Source organism: Pangasianodon hypophthalmus, chromosome 3 (assembly GCF_027358585.1).
Source record: "Pangasianodon hypophthalmus isolate fPanHyp1 chromosome 3, fPanHyp1.pri, whole genome shotgun sequence".
In the NCBI taxonomy this organism is placed as follows: domain Eukaryota; kingdom Metazoa; phylum Chordata; class Actinopteri; order Siluriformes; family Pangasiidae; genus Pangasianodon; species Pangasianodon hypophthalmus.
Window position 1 is genome coordinate 20,051,837 of NC_069712.1, and position 20,664 is coordinate 20,072,500.

Sequence of the window (20,664 nt, forward strand, 5' to 3'; positions counted from 1 at the left end):
TCAATAAACAAATAAGGGAACTTTGAAACAAGTAATAAATTCAGGATGATGAGCCTCTTCTCTCTCTCTCTCTCTCTCTCTCTCTCAGAGTCTGAACACAAAGCAATGATGACTCCTAACAATTAAAACAAACTCCTCAAATAGTGAGTGAGGAACATTTGCACAGCGCAAGCTCACATAAATCAGGGAAAAAATCTAATCAAAACCTCAATTAGAATGAACATGCTTTTAAAGTATGTTGTCAAGCTCACAAGCTGTCACTGTCATACCTTTTGTGTAACCCAGGTACAGGCCAGGCATGTATTAACATCTTTACTGGAGCTGAAGCACTGTTCTAAGTTATTAAATATTTAATTTTCCATGCAGTGAGAACAAAATGGTAAGAACAATACTTGTGTGGATTTCCTAAATAAGTTATAAATGCTGCTATGGTCGGTGGTAAACCCATGCGCAAAACAAATCCACAAAACTCACTGCTGAAACTGAGAGAAGTCCTGTGGTGCGCATTCATCATCTAACTCAGGGCTTCTCAAAACACTCAGCCAGGGACTCCTTTAACTTTAATTGTAAAAACAATTGCACACACTCCCTCAGCACACATTTATTTTATGAACAGTATTCAACTATTCAAATATTAGGCTCATTCTTTAAATGTGTACAATAATATTTTGGCTATGTACTGGAGCCATGGACATTCAGCTGTCGTGAGATTAAAGTTGACATTATTGATAAGTTTAGCTAGTTTTGAGTTACTGAGGTTTTATGATTTCCATCACTGTAATAAAATGTCAGAGGAAAAAATTAATAATAATAATAATAATAATAATAATAATACTTCACAGACACCCTGACTATGCTTCACAGACTTTAAAGAAGTTTAAGGAACCTCCATTAATTTCAGAGACAAAAACATTTGTCAGGCATGAAATAAACAATCTGATAAATAATAACTATGTTACTGAGGGATGCTGCCATTCAAAATGAGATATGTGCAAATTTATTACCATACCTACTAAAATCACAGAGCAATATCATATCCTACAGCTTCACAATCACTTTATTTGCACAACAGACATATAAAACAATAAAACATGCACATGGACTCGGCGGTCTCCTTTCCTGCGCCTCTCTCTCCCTCTGCACCCAACTCAAATTCTGAGCACTTTCTCCTTCCATCCTTCTAATTGGCTAACAAGTTTCCAAGCTCGAGGCTTCTGGTTGGCTGTTGCTAAGCAGTAGGCAGCTGGAGCTAGACGTCTGCCGTGGTTTGTGCCAGGCAGGCAGAAGAGAGAGCCGTAACAGCAAGTGTGTGTGTGTGTGTGTGTGTGTGTGTGTGTGTGTGTGTCAGATAGGGCACCTCAAGTGTTACTTCTACAAAAGGTCTCCCAGGAATCGCCACTAGTCCAAAAATACACTCAATCAGGTCAAGCTGAGCTCCACACATGCGCGCACACATACACATACACACACATATATACACACACATTCAAGTAAACAAAAAAAAGTCAATAAGATTATTGATTTACAGTGACAACTCCGTCATTATGGGAATTATGCTTTAATCCATGCCCGTGACCAAGTGCACCTTAAGACCTCAAATACATTTTGAGTCAACTTCACATCAGTATCATGTGATACCTCATGGAAAAAACATTTCTTACTAGCAGTTTCTTCTGGTACCTGCTAAGAGAAAAAATTTGTGATTTTACAGCAGCTTCCTTCCTGTTATTCACACCAACACACAATGTCTTGTGTTTGATTTGGCACCTCGGTGGTACACACACTCTCTGAGAGGGTCACAAGATCCGGTGTGTTTTATAGAAGAGCCTGAACAAAGAAAAGGAACAGGGTGAAAGCAAAGCTCAGGTGTTTAAAATCCTACACACTTATCAGAGTGCTGCACGATCTGTAGTAAAGCAGTACAAGTGGGCAACGCCTGCACAAACTCACTCTCATACAATCTCACTATTCTATATACAGTGCATTAGTTAATGATTAACTGAGGTGTGATTATTATCTGGGTCCCAACATTCAAATTTATTTACTCTCTGGGTTTTATTCATTTTAGAGAGAGTAATCCAAATGTGCTCTTCTAGAGGCCGGATAAGAAACAGCACAACCATAATCCGTATAGCTACAGCAAGTCAAAACATAAATGGTGTTTAAATAAAACATTATAATGCATGTTGTCGGATAGAACAGCACTGCCTGAGTTCTTGATCATCTTTGCTGAGGCTCACACAAGGGAAATTAGTTGTATTTCCTTCCACTACTCTCCATATGACTGATGTTTGTGCCGCTGCACTCTCTAAACTGCAATGAGCATCTCTGAGACATTCATCACAAAGCAGTACTCTACTGTATTTGCTTTGGAGTATAGTATGTGCAAATCTCCCGGGTTTCTGGGTTAGACTCCCGCTTGCCAGTCAGCCAGGCTGTGCATCGCTGAAACAGTCCCAGGAGAACACCATCCCCCAAGTTAAGCTGTTCCATGTCTCGGGAAAGGCCTGCGGGTGTTGATTCTTAGGAACTGAGCACAATAGGCTGGCTTCTCCATGTTACTGGCTTCATACACAGTGTTAAAAACACAGATAGTTTAATGTTTATAATGAATACACATACCGCTAATCAAATAAGCATTCAGGTTTGTGTTTAATCTTACTATACTGTATTTGGATTTGATACAAGGAGTGAAATCTGCAATAAAGAAGCAAACATGGTATACACAGAGGTGTGAATGTCATTTTTAATGTGTGACATTCTGAGCTGCAGGTGTGTAGGGGACTAATACATTAGGATAAACACAGCTCAGTGAACTCTTGAGGAATTTGTGTAAATGTGTGCCACATATGATGTCACCACTGGCTCAAGTAGCTTACCAATAAAAAAAAATAAATAAAACATGATACCAGCTAAAAACAAACCCAAACATTAACATGCAGTGCAATTTTGTTCTCCGTGATACGCATGTTCAACTGGCTGTATTAGCATTAGGGGTGGACAATATGTCATGATATCATATATATATCACAGTTCTGATGTATAGGCTTGCTAACAATTTCACAGCAATGCAATAGTATTTAATGTCTACAAAAAATATATTTTTAGTTTTTTAATTTTTATTTAAAAAGATATCAACACTGAGAGGAGCAAAAAAAATTGATCTATAAAAACAATTATATTTTACAATTTAAATTTTAAGTGCAAATTTTGGATATCAAACAAGTCACTTTCAGTCAGTTTATATTTTTTTTTTTTTACTAAAAATTAAATATATCATGTAGTCTACGATACCTCATAAAAATGTATTATGACAATTTATCACAATATTGATATATATCTTATCCAAGCCTACTGGTATGTCTGTATTAGGGCTGACTGACATGACAAAAACATTTCATTTCATGTGACTCTTTGGAAATAACAAAATTATAGGATCAGCTACTTACAGTCAGTTTAAAAAATTCATTTTAAAAAAAAATCACCATATCGCAGAAAAACATATTGTGACATAAGATACCACAAAATTGATATTATATTGTCTTATCGCCCAGCCCGAGTTAGCATATCTAGTTGAGGACTCAATCAATAGCCTGATATGAAAAGGTAATGTCTCAGGAAAAATAAGTGAGGATATTTATGAGACCCAGTCTGCCTGACTAAACAAAACATCAATGGAAGATAGAAAAAGATAGCACTTATCACAAGCGTAAGTTAATTTAGGTGAAACTCTTTTCTTTGCGTATCCTAGCTTGTTATGAAGCTGGGCTCAGGGTGAATCGTCAGCTATGACACAGTGCTCCTGGCGCAGAGAGGGTTAAGCGCCTTGTTCAGGGGCCCAGCAGTGGAAGCTTAGTGGTGCCAGACATTGAACTGATGACCTTCTAATCAGAAGCTCAATGACTTTGCCCTCATTGACCATCAATATAATAGTGTTAAGCACCTCATTCCCTTTGTATGAATCTGAGCATTCTTTGAAGGACAATACAAACTTAAGCATGCTCTTTTTAAACAAGCTGTCCTCTATCCCTGCTCCTACCACCCACAGATCCGCCCCATATAGTTTTTATCAGCTGCCGATTCAGTGTTACAGAGAGGGAAGATCGATCCCGTAAACATGTAAGTATTTGAACATCATCAGCAAGAGGCCACATATTGAGCTCCTTTATTTAAAGTAAATTAGACGCCGTAACTAACAAAAGATGTTTTATTCTCTTTTCACGCGTCTTGGCTGACAGATCAGCCCTAACCTGGAAGTGACCAATATGAAAGTCTACTCTTCATTCAAGCAAATACTGACCCGGATTTGCAACTCTGGTTTGCAAACACTGTTTTATCTTGCAATTGTGAGTTTCTGTGATTTTGTTCTTACGTTTAATAGGCTATCCCCGACACCGCAGGCACACTATCCTGTTCAGCCTAACAAACTCCACCTGAGCGGCCAGTTCACGCTGAAAAGAATACCTCAGGTAAGTTATACTGTTTGTTTACACACTGCTGGGTTTTGCTGTGGTTTGATTACTGGAAACATAAGCACTAAGTCACAAATAACTTGGTGTGATAATTATTTGTGAGATTAAAATTCACAATTGTGAAATATTACCTTGCACTTGTGAAAAGTAACGTCACAATTGTGTGATACTGACTCAGAATTGAGAGGGAGGGAAAAAAAAAAAAATCACAGTTGTGTGAAAATAACTTGCAATTACGCAATCTTAAGTTGCCCCTGCTGAATAAAAGGTCACAAGTGTGAGATAAATCTGGGTAATATTTTCTCATATGTGGTGGAAAAGAGCTTCCATAAACAATTCCTAAAGATAAAGTGGAAAGACAGACTTCTCCCATGACTGTCAGTTATACTGCTTTTTGCACTTCCTGCATATCTGCTTAGGAAAAGAAGAGCAAATTTTAATCAGAAAGAAATGCTATTTGTAGATGCCTTACCACTTGTAAGCATTTCTTCATCATCTTTGTATTTTATTACCCCTAACTGTGGCCTCGGGATTAACAAAACACAAGCCAGTGGAATAGTGCGCTCTGCCTGCTGCATCTTGATGAAGTTAACACCACACCCTCAGCGTGCTTCAGTGGACAGTAACTGTGTCAAACTGAACCAAACACAACTAGAGGAAGTAAATGAGACGAGGAGAAATGAGATAAGGAGAAAAGAGAAGTGACATGCCCCCTGTTCTTTAGCTCTGTTTTGACATCTGTGTAAGCAGCAGAATGAGTGAAGGATGAGGGAAGGAGCGCGTGAACAGGTGCACAAGTTACATAAGCTCAATCACGATGCAAAACAAACATGATTCAGTTCGGTTCAACAAAACTAGATCGATTTGGTTTTTTTTTTTTTTTTTTTTTTTTTTTTTAAAGATGAGCAGCTTTAGTAAGTGTTGAGCCAGGATGTGTTTAGGCAGATTTAGGATGCGCCACACCCGCCTCACTGCGCGCTTTAACTCCAGCACCGCAACACCGGAGCAAACTTCCGCTTCAGTCACGAGCTCCTCACACAGCCGCCGGGATCCGGCCACGAAGAAGAGCAGCGACACACCGCTCTACAGGACGCTTTAGGATGTGGGTGTGTGTTTTTGTTTTGTTTTTTTTTAAACATGCATCATTAATTATCTCTAAAGCATGGAGAAAGTTGATCAAGTGGATGAAACCCGAAAAAAAAATTTTAAAAAATAAAAATAAATAAAAATGAACCCTCTGTAACACTGTCACTAGGGTTCTTTAAGGGTTCACTGAATATGTAAAGGTTCTTATCCTCCTACACGCCCCATATCACCTGATAATAACTCACTGTCGTGTGTGGGAGCTACATGAGGACCTGGGGATTCCCCCAGCAGAAACAGCAGCAGAAACACAGTTAAAACTGTGAGATTATATCCAATAAATAATAGACTATTAAAGCTAAATCAGTGTCAGTTCGGTTTTCCAACATCTGAAACTATTTCTCACATGGCTTTATCTAGAGATAATCTAGCGTCTGGTCTCTTAAAAACTTTTTTTTTTTAAATTAACCCATAGGTTTTATGATCATCTTTCATTTTCCATTTGTATCACCTCATGTTTAGAGCACTCCCTCTAGCCAAAACTGACTCTGAGATGATTTTTCCTCAGGATCTGAAGTAACCCTGACCTGCCTGGGAGCTTTACACTGCCTGTAAACAGGACCTACAGATAAACAGTTCATCCACAACACAATACTAATGTAAACACTGTAGATAAAGCACGCACGCATAGTAATAAATACTTCTTTACAACGTGTTTACATGCTCCAGTTTATAGTTAAATCGAGCTAAGAGCTCCAGCAGCTGAATAATGTATTTCAGTAAGGCACTAGTTTAGAGGCGCACGAGCTCGGATTAAAGGAACATGAAGGAAAATCTCAGCAGCCGTTCAGACGGATGTCACGCTAATGGCGTTATTATTCTGTTAATAACAGCAACAAACTCGAACAGGCGAGACAGAGTCGGTGTGCCAGCCTGAGTATTGCGGTATAATGGTGTTAAATGAAACGGTGAGGCGGTGTAGAGAGTGTTTCGGCGCGGACAGACTCGGTGAGCGGGCTACGTGAGCGCTCATGAGGAGAGAGTGAGCTAATGTGAGCTAACATTACCTCAGCTCCTGCAGCTCCGCGCGCTCGCGCACAAACTTCCGGCAAGTTTAACTCTGTTGGTGGAGGTTTCAGAGTGACAGCTATTCATGCACACAAGATTCAAGCTGACTGGAGATGAAGAAACCGATCGGATGAGGGTGAGAAGAGGTGAGGGACCTGGGTCGTTATGTGTGTTACCTGCCGTGCTGGTGGAAGTTTGTGTCGTTGTCTCCGCCAGGCTCCTCACTGTCTCCAGCCGAGCTGCTCTCGTCGTCCTCCACCGTAGCGTCCGCGATGCTGCTCTCCAGCCCGCGCTCCATCACCGTGTCCGCGGTCTCCGGCTCTGTCCGGGACAGAGAGTTAAACTGCACAGTCCTCACACTCACAGCTCTCAACATCAACAACAGCACAAGGGATATGCCCACGTTGCCAAAGCGAAGCCCCCTTTCCATTGGGACAAGTGACACATCAGTACACAAGCAATCCCATAACCGAAAATGTGAAATCAAATATAAAAAAAAAACAACTCTAAAATAGCGTTGTGTGCGGCTTACAAAACAAAACAAACAAATTTAAACGTTTTACAGCAACTCTCCGTTCCCGTTTCTTGGCGTAAACAGACAAGTCGCCGAGGCACCATGTTATTGGCGTTCTACCTGCAGTCGGCGGTGCCTTAGTAACGCCCCGCCCACTCCGTATCCAAACACCAATTGGACACGCAAAATGGGATGCTGCGCGTGAGGCTGAACCCTGCGCTCCGATTAGCTGCGCGTGTACGTCAATCTGCACTAGCGCGCCTACTCAGCAGAATCTGATTGGGTGACACAAATGTCAGTCTGCCAAAATATCCGCCCACCAAACAGACAACGTTATTGGTTGCTTTGCTGTCAGTCAAACCTGCAGAGGCGGACCAGAGCCTAACAGAGGAAATGGGAAGACGGCGGCGTGTCGGTTATTAAAGAGAGGAAAATGATTGGACCAGCGAAATTGGTGCATTTACATTCGTTGTGACAGACACACAGGAGAAGCTGGTTGTGTCTCCACTCTGTCAATCAAATTAGTTGCCTCAGCCGTTATAATAGGGGCGGGTCTAAAGCTGACGAGATGATAGAGAAGAAAAGTAAGAGGATGGAAAGAGCGACGTGGCCACTTGTTTACTGACATAAGTTTGACATTTCCTTTTCCGGCTCTTTAAAGCATAAGAGTTCATCAGCTCTGTGTACCACAAAACAAGCCTCTAATGAGTTTTAGAAACGCTAAAAAACGCGCTTTTAAAACGTTTTGTCCTAAATTAAAGTGTTTGTACAGCATGCCTTAATGAAACTAGTTACACTTTAACTCTTGGGATTTCCAAACAAATCGGCAATGCGGTACTTTAATTATTTAAAATGTAAAGTGGTGTAATTAATAAGCTATAAAGGCAAGTTTTATGCAAACATGGCTTTAGAAATAACAGTGCCTTAGTGTAAATGCTGTGTTTAAACAGGGTTTGCAATTGACACACATGACTTGTGCTGCCCTCTTGTGGCCATATGACGGAAAAACAGACAGCATAAGCAACAATCCTGTGACAATCAATAATATGTGCATTTAAAAAAGATAGTCCAGTCAGTCCTGCTTAGTTCAACAGTCCTCTTTAATATATTTGTCTTCAGTCAAGAGCATAACAGTTTAGGATTCTGATCACAAATCAAATCCATAACATCACAGTAATGTTGGTAACAAAATTTCCAAAATAAAGCTGGTGTGTAAAATATTATCTCAAATTCCTAATGCCCATTCCAGATGTTAAACAAACATCTGTTTTAATATCACACATAAGTAAGGCCTGATGGGGTGATCCAGTTAAGTGGTACTCTGAATCCCTGATGAGTGTGTCTACAGGCACATTATATAACATTTACAAATTAAATCCAAACTCAGTTAACTGGCATGTGGTTCATCCTGTAGATTCTCACATTTCAAACTGTCTAAACTGCTCAATCTACACAAATGTGAGAAAAAAAAAAAAAAGTTTTAGTCAAAACAGACTACAGAAAATGATTAAAATGTGAAAACTGCAAACTGAACAAATCTAAAGAAAACAAATTGTAAATGCATGTATTGATCCTATTATATATGTATTAAATAGTATTGATCTGCATCATAACCCTGTATTAGCAGATCCCTGTTATGCTTTGGTTGAACTTAAACAAAAGTAAAATGGAAAATAGGCAACAACTTCGACATAATGACTGAAAAGATGCATGAGGCACAGAGATCAGTGTGTGAGAAACACAAAAGAGGCTTTTTCCCAGATCTTCAGTGAATAATAATCAGTTAGTTAGACTGGGCTTAATCTGTCTGTCTGTTGTTTAGGCTGCACTACATCTTGTATAGAGGCCAGGATGATTTAACAGTTTCACATTTACTCAAACTGTGACAATAACAGGATGAAAAAACAGCAAAATATTGAGAAAACAAAAAGAATGCATAGAACCTCTAAACCCTCATGATTGATCAGTATGTATAATTTCACATAATACATACACACAGACCTACATGAGATTATAAGGAATGTTCTAGTGGTGTACCGTTTCGCCAGCAGGGGCTCTTGCTACTCCTAGTAGACAACACAAAGAGTTGCGTGTGTGTGTGTGTGTGTGTGTGCGCGTGTGTGTGTACACTGCACTGGCACTTGAGGTGTTAAGGACAGGAAAGGACAGAGCTTTCTGTTTCTCTGTATGTTTCTTCAGTTCATTGGAGCATCTCTGATCTTCACACTTCCATCTTCCATCCCAAAGTAAACTCTCTCAGCCATTCCCACAAACAGACCGGTCTCCACAACACCTACAGAGACATAGACAAGTCACTGGATCTGTCTGTGAAGAGAGGGCATAAACATTCAACCATAATGTGTGCTTCTCCTTTCTTTAACTGCACTTTGTGGTTTCCCTTGCTTACAATTAATTCCTCCTTCTGATCATGCAAGAAACAAAACAAGAAGGTCCAGCTGGTAGAAATGGGCTAGGCTGTTAATAAATAGCCTGAGGTGGATTATTATTTTCTTTTGTGGAACCATGAACAATAGTGAGATTTTGAAAGATTGAATTTATGTTGCTATCTGAGAAGATCCACGAGCAGTCGTAAGGGAAAAAAAAAAAAAAAAAAGGCTCATGTCTTTCTAGCTCCGACTGTAGATTCACGCAGCACATCATGTGCTGATGAGTCCATTGGATTTGAGGACATCCTTAATGATCCTGCACAGTGTGAGCTGATGGGCGAATCTCACACTATGACAGTACAAACTCTGTCTATTCTGAGTGCTTTGACCAAGGGCTCTTTTCATATTACCTTTGGAGGAGAAACTAAGCATACACTGACTAAGCATAAACTAAACATAAATAGACTAGGTATACACTGTCCAATCATAGTACAAATTACACAATGGGATCCACTACAGAAGTTGTGTGTAGGTACATTTGAACCAAAGAGCTGGCTTGAACAGTGGCTTGTGTGTAATAGCTTTATATGCCTATGATGAGACTCCATGCTAGACGATTCAACCGTAATGGTGTCCTCATAGTAACATCGAGTTTCTGTCTGATAGATTTTTTTTGCCCTCCCATCTACTAGAAAAGTCAGCCTCATTGCAAAAAAGAATGTGAGGAAAGAGTCCTCAGCTTTTCGCACAGCTGTAAGTCATGTCACGAGGAATGACACAAACACAACGTCATCACTGAAGAACACAGAATCAAGGAGGATTCTTTAGTTAGAGGTATTAAGAAGCACCCAATACACAGTGGGCTCAAACAGAGAGGTATTGCTGAACTGACCTGGGATCATTTTGATAGCAGTGTTGACCTCTTTCCAGTTCTGAGCATGCTCAAATTTCCAGTCCAGGATGAAGTTGCTGTTATCAGTCACCACAGGGCCCTAAAGCAGTGACATAGTGCATAGAGTGAAGGTCACCATATCACACTTGGGGGAAAAAAATGCAGCTCTCACCAGAATCTGATAAAAGGCAGCTGAAATATGCTTCTAGGCGAATGAACTGTATATTTTATTTTCTTAACCTGATTGAGTAGTGCATCCGTTCTTCTTCTATCACACACAGTGGCCCGAAAATGTATTTGGACACTTAAGCCACCCTTACAAATGTATTCATTTCAATGCATTAGAAAATGTCAAACCAAGTGGCTTTTTAAAGAAAAAGCACACTTTTGAAGCAAAAGAATTCCATTATGTTTAATAATAATAATAATAATAATAATAATACTGGTCAAAATGAGACATAAAAGTATGTGAATGCTCAGTATCGTCTTCACTAAAGACCATATTTACAATGTTTCAGTATTTAGTTTGCCATCCTTTGCTTTGCAAGACTACTTGACAGCGTCTGGGCATGGAGTCAGCCTGTTTCTGTAACAGTGATGTGGTGGAGGTTTCCTCCAAAATTCAATCAACAAAAATTTCAGTTCATCCACACTAAAGATGCACTATAGGGTTTAGGTCAGGGCTCTGGGAGGTCCATTCTTTAAGAGGGGCAGCCGATATGCTTTGGTTCATTATCCTGCTAAAAAATTCACTTATGTCATCATATCAATGAACATAAGTTCATAAACACCACTGTGGAAAAACAGCCCCAGCCACATCCATGCTTTCTGTTCTTTTGTGAATGTCAACCTTTCTTTTTTATTCTTGAGGCGATGAATGGGTTCTGCCACATTACTCTCCCTCTGCTTTTAAATAGTTTGTGCTCTAGTTCTATCTGGTAATTCTAACTGATGTCCAAAGCAAACCTTGCTGCTGTTTCTCTGTTTTGTCTTGATTGTACTGACAATATTTCTGCCCCGTCTGCTAGTGGCCCTTCTGGGTCGGCCTGTACATAGACAGTTTTCATTCACAACTCCTGCCATTTTTAATCAAGTTTCGCTGATCTGGAGAACAGAGTCTTCTTTGTTCAAACAGATGATGCTAGACCTTGTCTCAAATCTTACCTCCCTCTTCTTAGCCTTTTTCGAAATTACTTTTTACCAGCTGTTTGTATGTACGTATGTATGTATGTATGTACAATCACTGAGCACTTTATTACGAACTCTTGTACTCCTATCATTCATGCAATTATCTAATAAGCCAATCATGGCAATCTATCAATCAGTACAATGCAAAAAATTATGCAGTTACATGTCAAGAGCTTCAGGTAATGTTCTAATCAACCATCAGAATGGGGAAAAATTTTGATCTGTGTGATTTTGACTGTGTCCTGATTGCTGGTGACAGACGAGCTGGTCTGAGTATTTCTGCAACTGCTGAACACCTGGGATTTTCACACACAACAGTCTCTAGAGTTTACACAGAATGGTGCAATAAAGAAAAAACATCCAGTGAGCTGCAGTAACAGAAATGCCATGTTGATTAGAGAGGTCAACGGAAATTGGCAGACTGTTTCAAGCTGACAGAAAAGCTACAGTAACTCATAACTATTCTGTACAATTAGCGTGAGCAGAAAAGCATCTCAGAATGCACAACACATCGAAACTTGAGGGAGAACACCACATTGGGTTCCACTCCTGTCAGCCAAGAACAGAAAGCTCAGGCTGCAGTGGGCACAGGTTCACCAAAACTGGACCGCTGAAGAATGGAAAAACGTAGCCTGATCTGATGAATCTCAATTTCTCCTGAGGCACACAGATCATAGGGTAAGAATTTGGCACCAACAGCATGAACCCATGGACCCAACCTGCTTTGTGTCAACAGTCCAGGCTGGTGGAGGTGGTGTAATGGTGAGGCGAATGTTTTCATTAGTACCAATCAATTAATACCAATCAATCATTGCTTGAATGCCACAGCCTATTTGAGTATTGTTGCTGACCATGTGCATCCCTTCATAGCCACAACTCACCCATCTTTTAATGGCTACTTCCAGCATAATAATGCACCATGTCACAAAGTAAGTCATCTCAAACCGGTTTCATGAATATGACAATGAGTTCAGTGTTCTTCAGTGGCCTTCCCAGGCACCGGATCTGAATTCAGTAGAACACCTTTGGGATGTGGTAGAACAGGAGATTCACAGCATGAAAGTGCACTTGAAATATCTCCAGGAATTGCATGATGCAATCATGTCAACATGGACCAGAATCTCAAAGGAATGTTTCCAACATTTTGTGGAATCCATGCCATGAAGAACTGAGGTTGTTTTAAGAGCAAAGGGAGGCTCTACCCAGTATTAGTAAAGTGTTCCTAATAAAGTGCTAGGTGAGTATGTGTGTACTGTATACACACACACACAGTTTTGACTGTTATCTTTAGCTGGCTAAAACACCAGCTATTTTCAGGTACTTAGTGGTAAAACATGGGTGTTTTGCTAATTTGGTTAGGCATTTTTTCCAGATCATTCCCAGTTACTGATGGCAAAAATGAATGCTCCTGTGCTGACATAAGTGGAGCAGCAGAACAGGAGGTGAGACATTCAAAATCTGAGCGGTGATCACAACTCAGTTTTGGTTACTACATGGCGGTTCAGACAGCTGATGCTTCATTACTCACAAAATCATTAAAATGATACTAATTAAATACGACTCTGGCCAAATTCATTTACATCATAGGCACAAGGAATATGCATTTGACAAGACAGAAAAAAAATCATCTATTGTAAGCTGCATCAGCCTGCAGGCCACAAAAATATTACATTTGAAGTCTGTAAGTGATATCTAAAGGCAAGTTACTATAAAAATGTCACTGCACTTAGTTTTAAAATGGAATGAGAAGATCTGATCTGATAGGATATCACCACATATTGATAATATATTAATTCAAACCCAATTCTGTTTTCTGCCTACGCCGAAAAAGCACTTACTGAAAATGAGGAATAAAGTGACTGATTTATAACAGTTTTTTTGATCCATTCACTGCTCACACACATCTCACACATTGTTACTCACTCTGAAGGAGGAAAAGATAAGTGTGTGTAAACACAGCTGGGTCCAAAAGTTCGAGTTAAAGATAAGTTTGTTTCTGATTGAAGGTCATTCTGCTGAGAACATCCACAAAGCCTACTAATTAACCATTATATTGAGAAAAATAAATAAATAAAAAATTTTATAGTGCATTTTTAAAAATCTTGATTTTTTTTTTTTCAAATTTATGAACAATTCTCGATTTTGATTACAATTTTGTTATGCAGTTGAAAAATAAATTTATAAAAATAAACTGAAAAAACAATTTATTTCAAATATAGTGTTTTTCATTAGAACAGACGTCCGACCGGTGATTTCTCACTTACGAGGTAAGTTGAATGCAGCGTTAAATTTTACATTAACTTCATCTGACTTTTCAAACTTGTTCCAACGCCATATCTCTGCAGTGATATTTCCACTTTTCTTTGCTATGAGCTCATTCTTCAGAGAAGTGCTGCCTGGTTATCTTGGTGTGCACAGTGTTTGGGAGTATCGCAGGCTATAGGATGCATTTATAATGTTAAAAAGGCCGCGTTTTTGCTTCGTACTGGTTTAAAATTTTGAATGGCATATGTCAATGTGTACAATCTTGATTAAAACATTTTGAAAATCGTGTTAATCATTTCCTCCACAATCTCTGGTTTCCATCCACCTCTCGAAATCATGCCAGGAGGTGGACTGGCTACTCAAAATTGTCCCCTGAAGTAGTGTGTGAATGTGTGTGTGCATGGTGCCCTGCAATGGATCTCTCATGCACAGTGTTTCCTGGACAGACTCCGGATCCACTGTAACCATGACCAGGATAAACAAATGAAAATACAAAACAAAACAGTTTTAAAGTGGATCAACAGCAACAAGTATCTACAGAACATTTTATGCACTGTGTCTGAATGCATTCACTGTTCTCCACATAGTGCACTCTATGAGGTGTAGCCATTTTGTAGTGTTTTCCACATTCTCAGTAGACAAATGATATTCCCTGGATAGATCATTATATTACTACCCACAGCGCATTTTAAATCCGGTGTACTGACACAAAGTACTAAAGTACCACAAGACATAGTGTGTGAGAGTGATTTCAGACACATGGCCTCAGGTACAGGAAGTAGATATCACTTAAAGGACAAGGGTTAACATTCTGTGCTTTTGATTTGAAGACTGATTTCAAACCCTGAACTGCTTGCTTTGATTGTAATCTGCCTCACATGTGAAATGATTAGATATACACATACCTTCACAGCTGTAAAGCTGAATTCAGTGCATTTTGTTATTTTTAACTTGTGCATTCTTGCACTGATAATTTATCCTAAGCTGAGGTTATAATTCTCATATGCATCTGCAGAATGGCAGCCACTCGTATCGTGCATTCGTTCAACAATTCACAGCTGAAAGAATTAACATGACATGTGACCATAGTGCAGTATCAATGTAAATATTGTGTGGAATTATGTTTGCAACAGACTGAACAAACTAAAGCTGTGTCTCAAATGGCATACTTGTGTACTATTCTAGACAGTTTTTGAGTACTTCCCTCTTCCACTTCTCTTCCTGTCACCTCATCAACGAGATGTTTCAGCCTGCAGACCCTCTGCACACAAGATGTTTTTTGTTTTTTGCATTATTTTGTGTAAACTCCAGAGACTGTTGTGTGACAATATCCCAGGAGATCAGCAGTTTATGAAATACTCAAACCAGCAAATCTGGCACCAACAACCATGCCACACGATCACACTTTTTCCCCATTCTGATGTTTGATGTGAACATTAACTGAAGCTTTTGACCTGTATCTGTATGATTTTATGCATTGTGCTGCTGCCACATGATTGGCTGAATAGATAACTATTCCTATTAAAGTGGATGGTGACTGTATGTCCCAGAACAGTTGGCAGGAAATCTCTAAACATAAATACTCTAAGCTGGACAGGGATGTTTCTGCTCTGTCGTGCCACCTACTGGATATTGTTTTTTAATCCTACGCTACTTCAGGTATGAAGGTGAGAATGTGAACACACATCACATGCCAAGTATAACCCAGGCTTTAATCAGCACTTGTCTGTGAACAAGTATTTTTCCTCAAATCCTCATTCACAAGGCACTGGAATTATGTAACACTGATCAACGTGCACTGTCTCACCGCTTTACTGACAGCCATCCTCAGCACAGCTTCCCCACCAAAGCGCCGAGTGATGGCCCTGGACACAGGCACGTACGCCATGGGGACCACTTCCACCGGCACGCCTTTCTTCCACTGCTGCCCCAATGCCTTCGAGTCCTTCCTGTCCGTGCCGGAAATGAGCCATCACACACACTGCTCAGCACCACTTTGTGAGGATTACGGTTTGCTTATTCAGTTTAAAAGCTTTAGTTTCCTTCCAACACTAAGCAACACTGAGTGTGTGACTGATTTAGTGTATTGATTAGCATTTGAAATACAGTAGCTGACAATTTACATTAATATCCTGAGAGAAAGTGTCACTTGTTTACCTGTAGTCAGCAATGACGATGAAGTGTTTGGCACAGCCGGCTACAATTTTCTCCTGAGTCAAGCATCCTCTGAAGCGAGGGAGGAGGAAAGAAGAGAGTGTTATTTTGGTATCAAAACAGCTTTAGGATGCTGTTATACAACCACAACGGATGTATAAAAAGGAAATTCCAGGACTTTCAGAAAGTTTTCTTCAAGCACTAGAATTTTGTTCTCAAGAAGTACATAAAAGATGGCTCATATTCCAGCCCAGCATTACTTAATCAGGGTGCAAGACATGTAGGTGTGTTTACGCAGATGCAGAGCTGCTGGTGGATTTTTAATATAGTTTGTGTGCCAAAACGTTGGGATTTTTTTTTCCTTAAAATCAGTGACTATATTAATATATTTTATATATACACACAAAATGTCTATCTACTTTTTAAGCACTGCTTCACAAGCTCAAGCAATCTGACACTAGCTGACAAATGTATCTTGATTGACAGGTTCACCTGTTTTTTTTTTTTTTTTTTTTAAACCCTTTTTTGAATGTTTGCAACCAAAATAACCTTAACAGAATATGTGGCCAACAGATGATCTGACGCTCCTTACCCGCCTCCTTTAATAAGAGTGAGTGAATCATCCACCTCATCAGCTCCGTCGATTGCTACGTCCAGCTACCAGACACACACACAAACGCTTTCTCAGGTTCATTTGAAACTTTAAAACGTGCCATATTTACACAGATTTTTCTTACACCCTAAGCTCAACTTATCTGCAGTGCATGAGACATGTCTGTGTAAACTAGGTGCTGTCAAGCCTGGGTTGTGATTAACTCACATCGGGGTGTCTGTCCAAATCTGAAAGAGACAGGCCATGCTGCAGGATCAGCTGACGAGCCTGAGGCAAAGAGGAGACAGCTGATTAACCTTCATTATCCTGAGATATTAAAATGCTAGTGTTACATCTGCAACTCATATGCACTCACCTGGAAGGACGTAGGAACGCACACAATGTTCAGCTTCTCCTGCCTTACTCTCTCAGCTACAAAAAAATGTATTAAAAAATTAAAACATTTAGGTGAGAACATACAGTTGAAGCCTTAGGTATAATGTTGCATTCATGGTGCTTTGTAAGTGGTAATTTGCAAGTTCATTTCCCATCGCAGCACGTTCAATGTGTAAAGTGTATTAAAAAAAAAAAAAAAAAAAAAAACGGACGCCTCTACGAAAGCATATCTTTTGTATGAGCACGTAAAGCTCATAAAAAGCTATTTTAACTGCACTTTTACAGTTACAGGCCTGATTGGTTACTGCTACTGTGAACTTCAAACATTCACACAGCATTTTGGACTGAAATCACAGTACAGCAACAACAAGCTTACCAGCAGACAACAGCGAGTCACTTAGCAACAAGCTGGCTGGCTAACATTAGCGATAACTCTAATGTTGATGATTGCTTTCTCAAAACAGCAATTAGTATGGTCAGTTGTATAGATTTAACCAAGTGTCTGTATATTGACTGATCTGAAGCCACTACTGATATAAACTAACTTTGAAGTGGAGAAGGGGACTTTACACTTTTCACAGTGTGCACAGCCATGTTGATTTTACGTCACTCTGTAAATGGAGAAGGAAGTGATAGCTGAGGAGTTGACGAGATGAAATGTAAAGCTGAGGGGCGTTTTCGGTGAGTTTTGCCAGTCGGAGGTGGGGAATCACAAGTTGCAATTTTGCCTTACACATAGCATTATACACATGCACCAGGGCTTACCCAGTCTGTCCACAGCATAGACTATGGTGGAGCCGCTCCCCACTCCCACCACCTGGTTGTTCTGGCACACACAGAAGTGGAAATGTGTTATTTGAATGTGTGCAATCATTGGTCTTTCATTACATTCTTAATTTATCAGGGAAACTCCTTCTCTCATGCAATCAGTCAGGCTTGTTATTGGTGTAGTGGTCACTTTATGTGTCCTCATGCCTGTGTTACATGCCGGCTCTCCATTTTAGTACTGCATTCATAGCTAGTCGTGCCAGAGTCTCCTCCTGCACTCTTTCACAATGCAGAGCTGTAGGATAACAGCATACCTAATAAGCTGTTGTGATGTCGCTGCCTGATCCTGATCACTAAAACTACTTCTGCTTGGAGTTTCTGCACTTGTGACTCACTTTCTGCTGCTGCGGATGAACCCACCCTAAAGAGTCCTGTTGACACGCTTTCTTCAGTGGATAATCTCACCAGGACACTGTAGACTAACCTAAGAACTGCTGCTGTATTCATAAAGACTATGATGCTCATACGTAAACACTCTTCTTTCAACACACTTAGCACTTTATAGAACAGTAATGATTTATAATCTCAGTTTTCGGTGGCACCCAGAACAAGACGAGTTCTCTTCTGGTTCTGGTCACGTTTTCTTCCTCATGATGTCTCAGGGAGTGTTTTCTTGCCACTGTTGCCTTTGGCTTGCTCATTAGGGCAATAAAATCTACAGCAGGATTTATGTAAAGCTGAGTTTTAATGATGTCTATTGTTAAAAGCGCTACACAAATTAGTTGATGAGAATTGAATTCTCATCAACTTTCTAAATAAAAGGTGACCGATCCGACTTTTTCCAACAGCGCTTTAGGCGTCTGATGATCTTTGCAGTACAAGAGTCGATTCTCGGCAAAGCTTCTATTGCTATGTTCCGCAAAACATCAAACGTGGCATTGTCTCTTTTCACATTTAGGACTGTGGCATGTCAGCATTACACACCTTCACAGCATAAACTAACTAACCAATTTGTTGGACTGGAAAATATAACAAATACTGACCCAGCATTTCAGACAAAATAGTGCACTTAAAAAATAAATTTAAAAAAATTAATAATAATAATAATAATAAATGTTTTTGTCAATAATAATAATAATAATTAATACTTATTTAATGAAATATTAATTTAAATTGAAATATTAATTTAAATACTATAAATCATGGCAGCTCCACATGCTTCCTTCCTTCTTTCTGTTGACTTGATCATGAGTGACCAGATACCTTTCCCCATAGTTTCCCCAAAACCCCGCCCCCTGCCCCGGATTGGTTGGTAGCTCATAGCGTTATCCAATGCCATTTAAAGGGAGTGGGGCTTGTCAGAATACGGTCTCTAAATACTAAACCTGCATCTTTTCACACCGTTGCTAGCGGTATTTATAATAGTTATCATGGCTGCTATCAGTGCAGTTACATTTCATGACTAAGAAGTATGAATGCAGGAATAGTGTGTAACATTATTCGTGCTTCAGTAAAGTGTAACTAATGTAAAGCTTGGTGAAGGACCAGGAGGTAACATTATAAACACGAGTGAAGCACAGGTCAGTGTGCTAGAGCAGGAGCAGAGCCGAACTGTGGTGTTCATGCTGCATTCAGGTGCTACCGGAATTCTCCCACTTCTGAAGCGGGAATTACGAGTATGCTTTGTTCACATGCGTTGTTGTCGGAAAGATCAAGAAATATGGACGATTCCTACATCTTCCAATATGCATTCTTACATATTTATTTTTTCTTTTTTTTCTTCTTTTACTTTTATTTTGACACCATATTACTCAGTTAGCTAGCTTGCTGACCATGAAAATACAAGCTATTTCCATGGTGTAAAAATGTAAACATGCATAGACTGGTTGCTGATGTAGTACATAAATGAATATGACCAAAACGGAAAGCACTAACAATTAGCTGCATTTTAGAAAAATGAACAAAACCCTGTCATTCAGTACAGAAACTGTCTTCTCCTCCGCCATGTTGAAAGTTTAGGACTTCTCTCATCTCGGAAACTCAGGTATCAAAATTATCTCAATGTTTTCCAGTCGGAATTACGACTTGAGAGGTCATTCATGTGCACCTTCCTAGTGAGAAACTCGTATTTACGCCAATTCCGATAGCACGTGAAGGCAGCATTAGTGCCGTTCAGCAGTGTTTGTTTCATCCTGATCCTTCTGAAAGACCTAACTGCTGGACTTCGACCCTCCAGGACCCTGAACCACGAGTTAGATACCTACAGAACACTAAGTGCTAGATAACTTGCTAACTCTAACATGTGAAGTCGGGGTGCATCTGCTCATGTTTACGATGACTAGCTGGCTACAGCATGAAACACTAGCTAGAATATTAGCTAAATGGAAGAAAAGACAAAGTGGATAAACAGTGCAGACTTCAGTCACAGCAGTGCGTCGTGAGAAAGCTAAGCTAAGCTAAGCTAAGCTAACGACACCGGCGCATGGACACTGTCTCACCTGTATGTGGCTGTCCACAGCAGCGTAGGCGGCCAGCTTCTTCGCCTCTTCAGCCATCACGGTGCTGTAACAGCGGCTCTCCAGCACGTGCTGAACCCTGCGGAGATGTGAGGAAGAGGAGGAGCGACACAGAGGTGCAGACGAGGAGCAGAGGAGTGTAGACTTCACACTGAACTCAACCCACCTCCGCCACTTCATCACCCTTCAGCAGGCCACACACACTCAGTCCGCTAACTCCTCTACAGCCTCACTGTCCTGGAGTTCAGACTAGAGCTCAGGTTCACGTCAGTCCAGTAAGAACAGACAGATCACAATAAACGTCTCTAAGCTGAAGTGACGATTAAAAACAACACGCACACGCCGATTTACTGTCTGTTGATTGACGCA

General features: G+C 40.0%; 2 protein-coding genes across 4 annotated transcripts in view; both read right to left on the minus strand.

The window, feature by feature from the left end:
- The window catches only part of eif2ak3 (eukaryotic translation initiation factor 2-alpha kinase 3), a 31,954-nt gene extending 24,680 nt beyond the window's left edge, over nucleotides 1–7,274 (minus strand). For both annotated transcript variants that reach the window (XM_034302993.2, XM_034302992.2), the window contains exon 1: nucleotides 6,800–7,274. In XM_034302993.2, coding sequence (XP_034158884.2) covers nucleotides 6,800–7,053 — 254 coding nt within the window. In that variant the 5' untranslated portion in view covers nucleotides 7,054–7,274. The remainder of the gene's footprint in view (nucleotides 1–6,799) is intronic.
- A 945-nt stretch (nucleotides 7,275–8,219) lies between these two features.
- On the minus strand, nucleotides 8,220–20,657 carry rpia (ribose 5-phosphate isomerase A (ribose 5-phosphate epimerase)). 2 transcript variants are annotated; one of them, XM_026941796.3, is made up of 9 exons: nucleotides 20,278–20,654; nucleotides 17,777–17,837; nucleotides 16,992–17,047; nucleotides 16,844–16,903; nucleotides 16,616–16,680; nucleotides 16,027–16,095; nucleotides 15,677–15,818; nucleotides 10,417–10,516; nucleotides 8,220–9,430 (listed from the first exon to the last, which is right to left on the minus strand). In XM_026941796.3, exons 1-9 carry the CDS (start codon nucleotides 20,473–20,475, stop codon nucleotides 9,333–9,335), a joined length of 849 nt encoding a protein of 282 aa, XP_026797597.1. In that variant the 5' UTR covers nucleotides 20,476–20,654; the 3' UTR covers nucleotides 8,220–9,332. The 2 variants fall into 2 exon arrangements, with proteins under 2 accessions (XP_026797597.1, XP_053088667.1); XM_053232692.1 differs by having other exon boundaries at nucleotides 9,327–9,462; nucleotides 20,278–20,657.
- Nucleotides 20,658–20,664: the final 7 nt, after the last annotated feature.

Excerpts from the sequence above, each read along its gene's own strand:
- rpia (XM_026941796.3), bottom strand. The coding sequence starts at position 20,475 with ATGAAGTGGCGGAGGTGGGTTGAGTTCAGTGTGAAGTCTACACTCCTC. Across the intron at positions 16,681-16,843 it reads ATTTGGACAGACACCCCGAT|CTGGACGTAGCAATCGACGG; the intron begins GTGAGTTAATCA and ends TGTGTCTGGTAG. Across the intron at positions 9,431-10,416 it reads TGCTATCAAAATGATCCCAG|GTGTTGTGGAGACCGGTCTG; the intron begins GTCAGTTCAGCA and ends ATGTCTCTGTAG.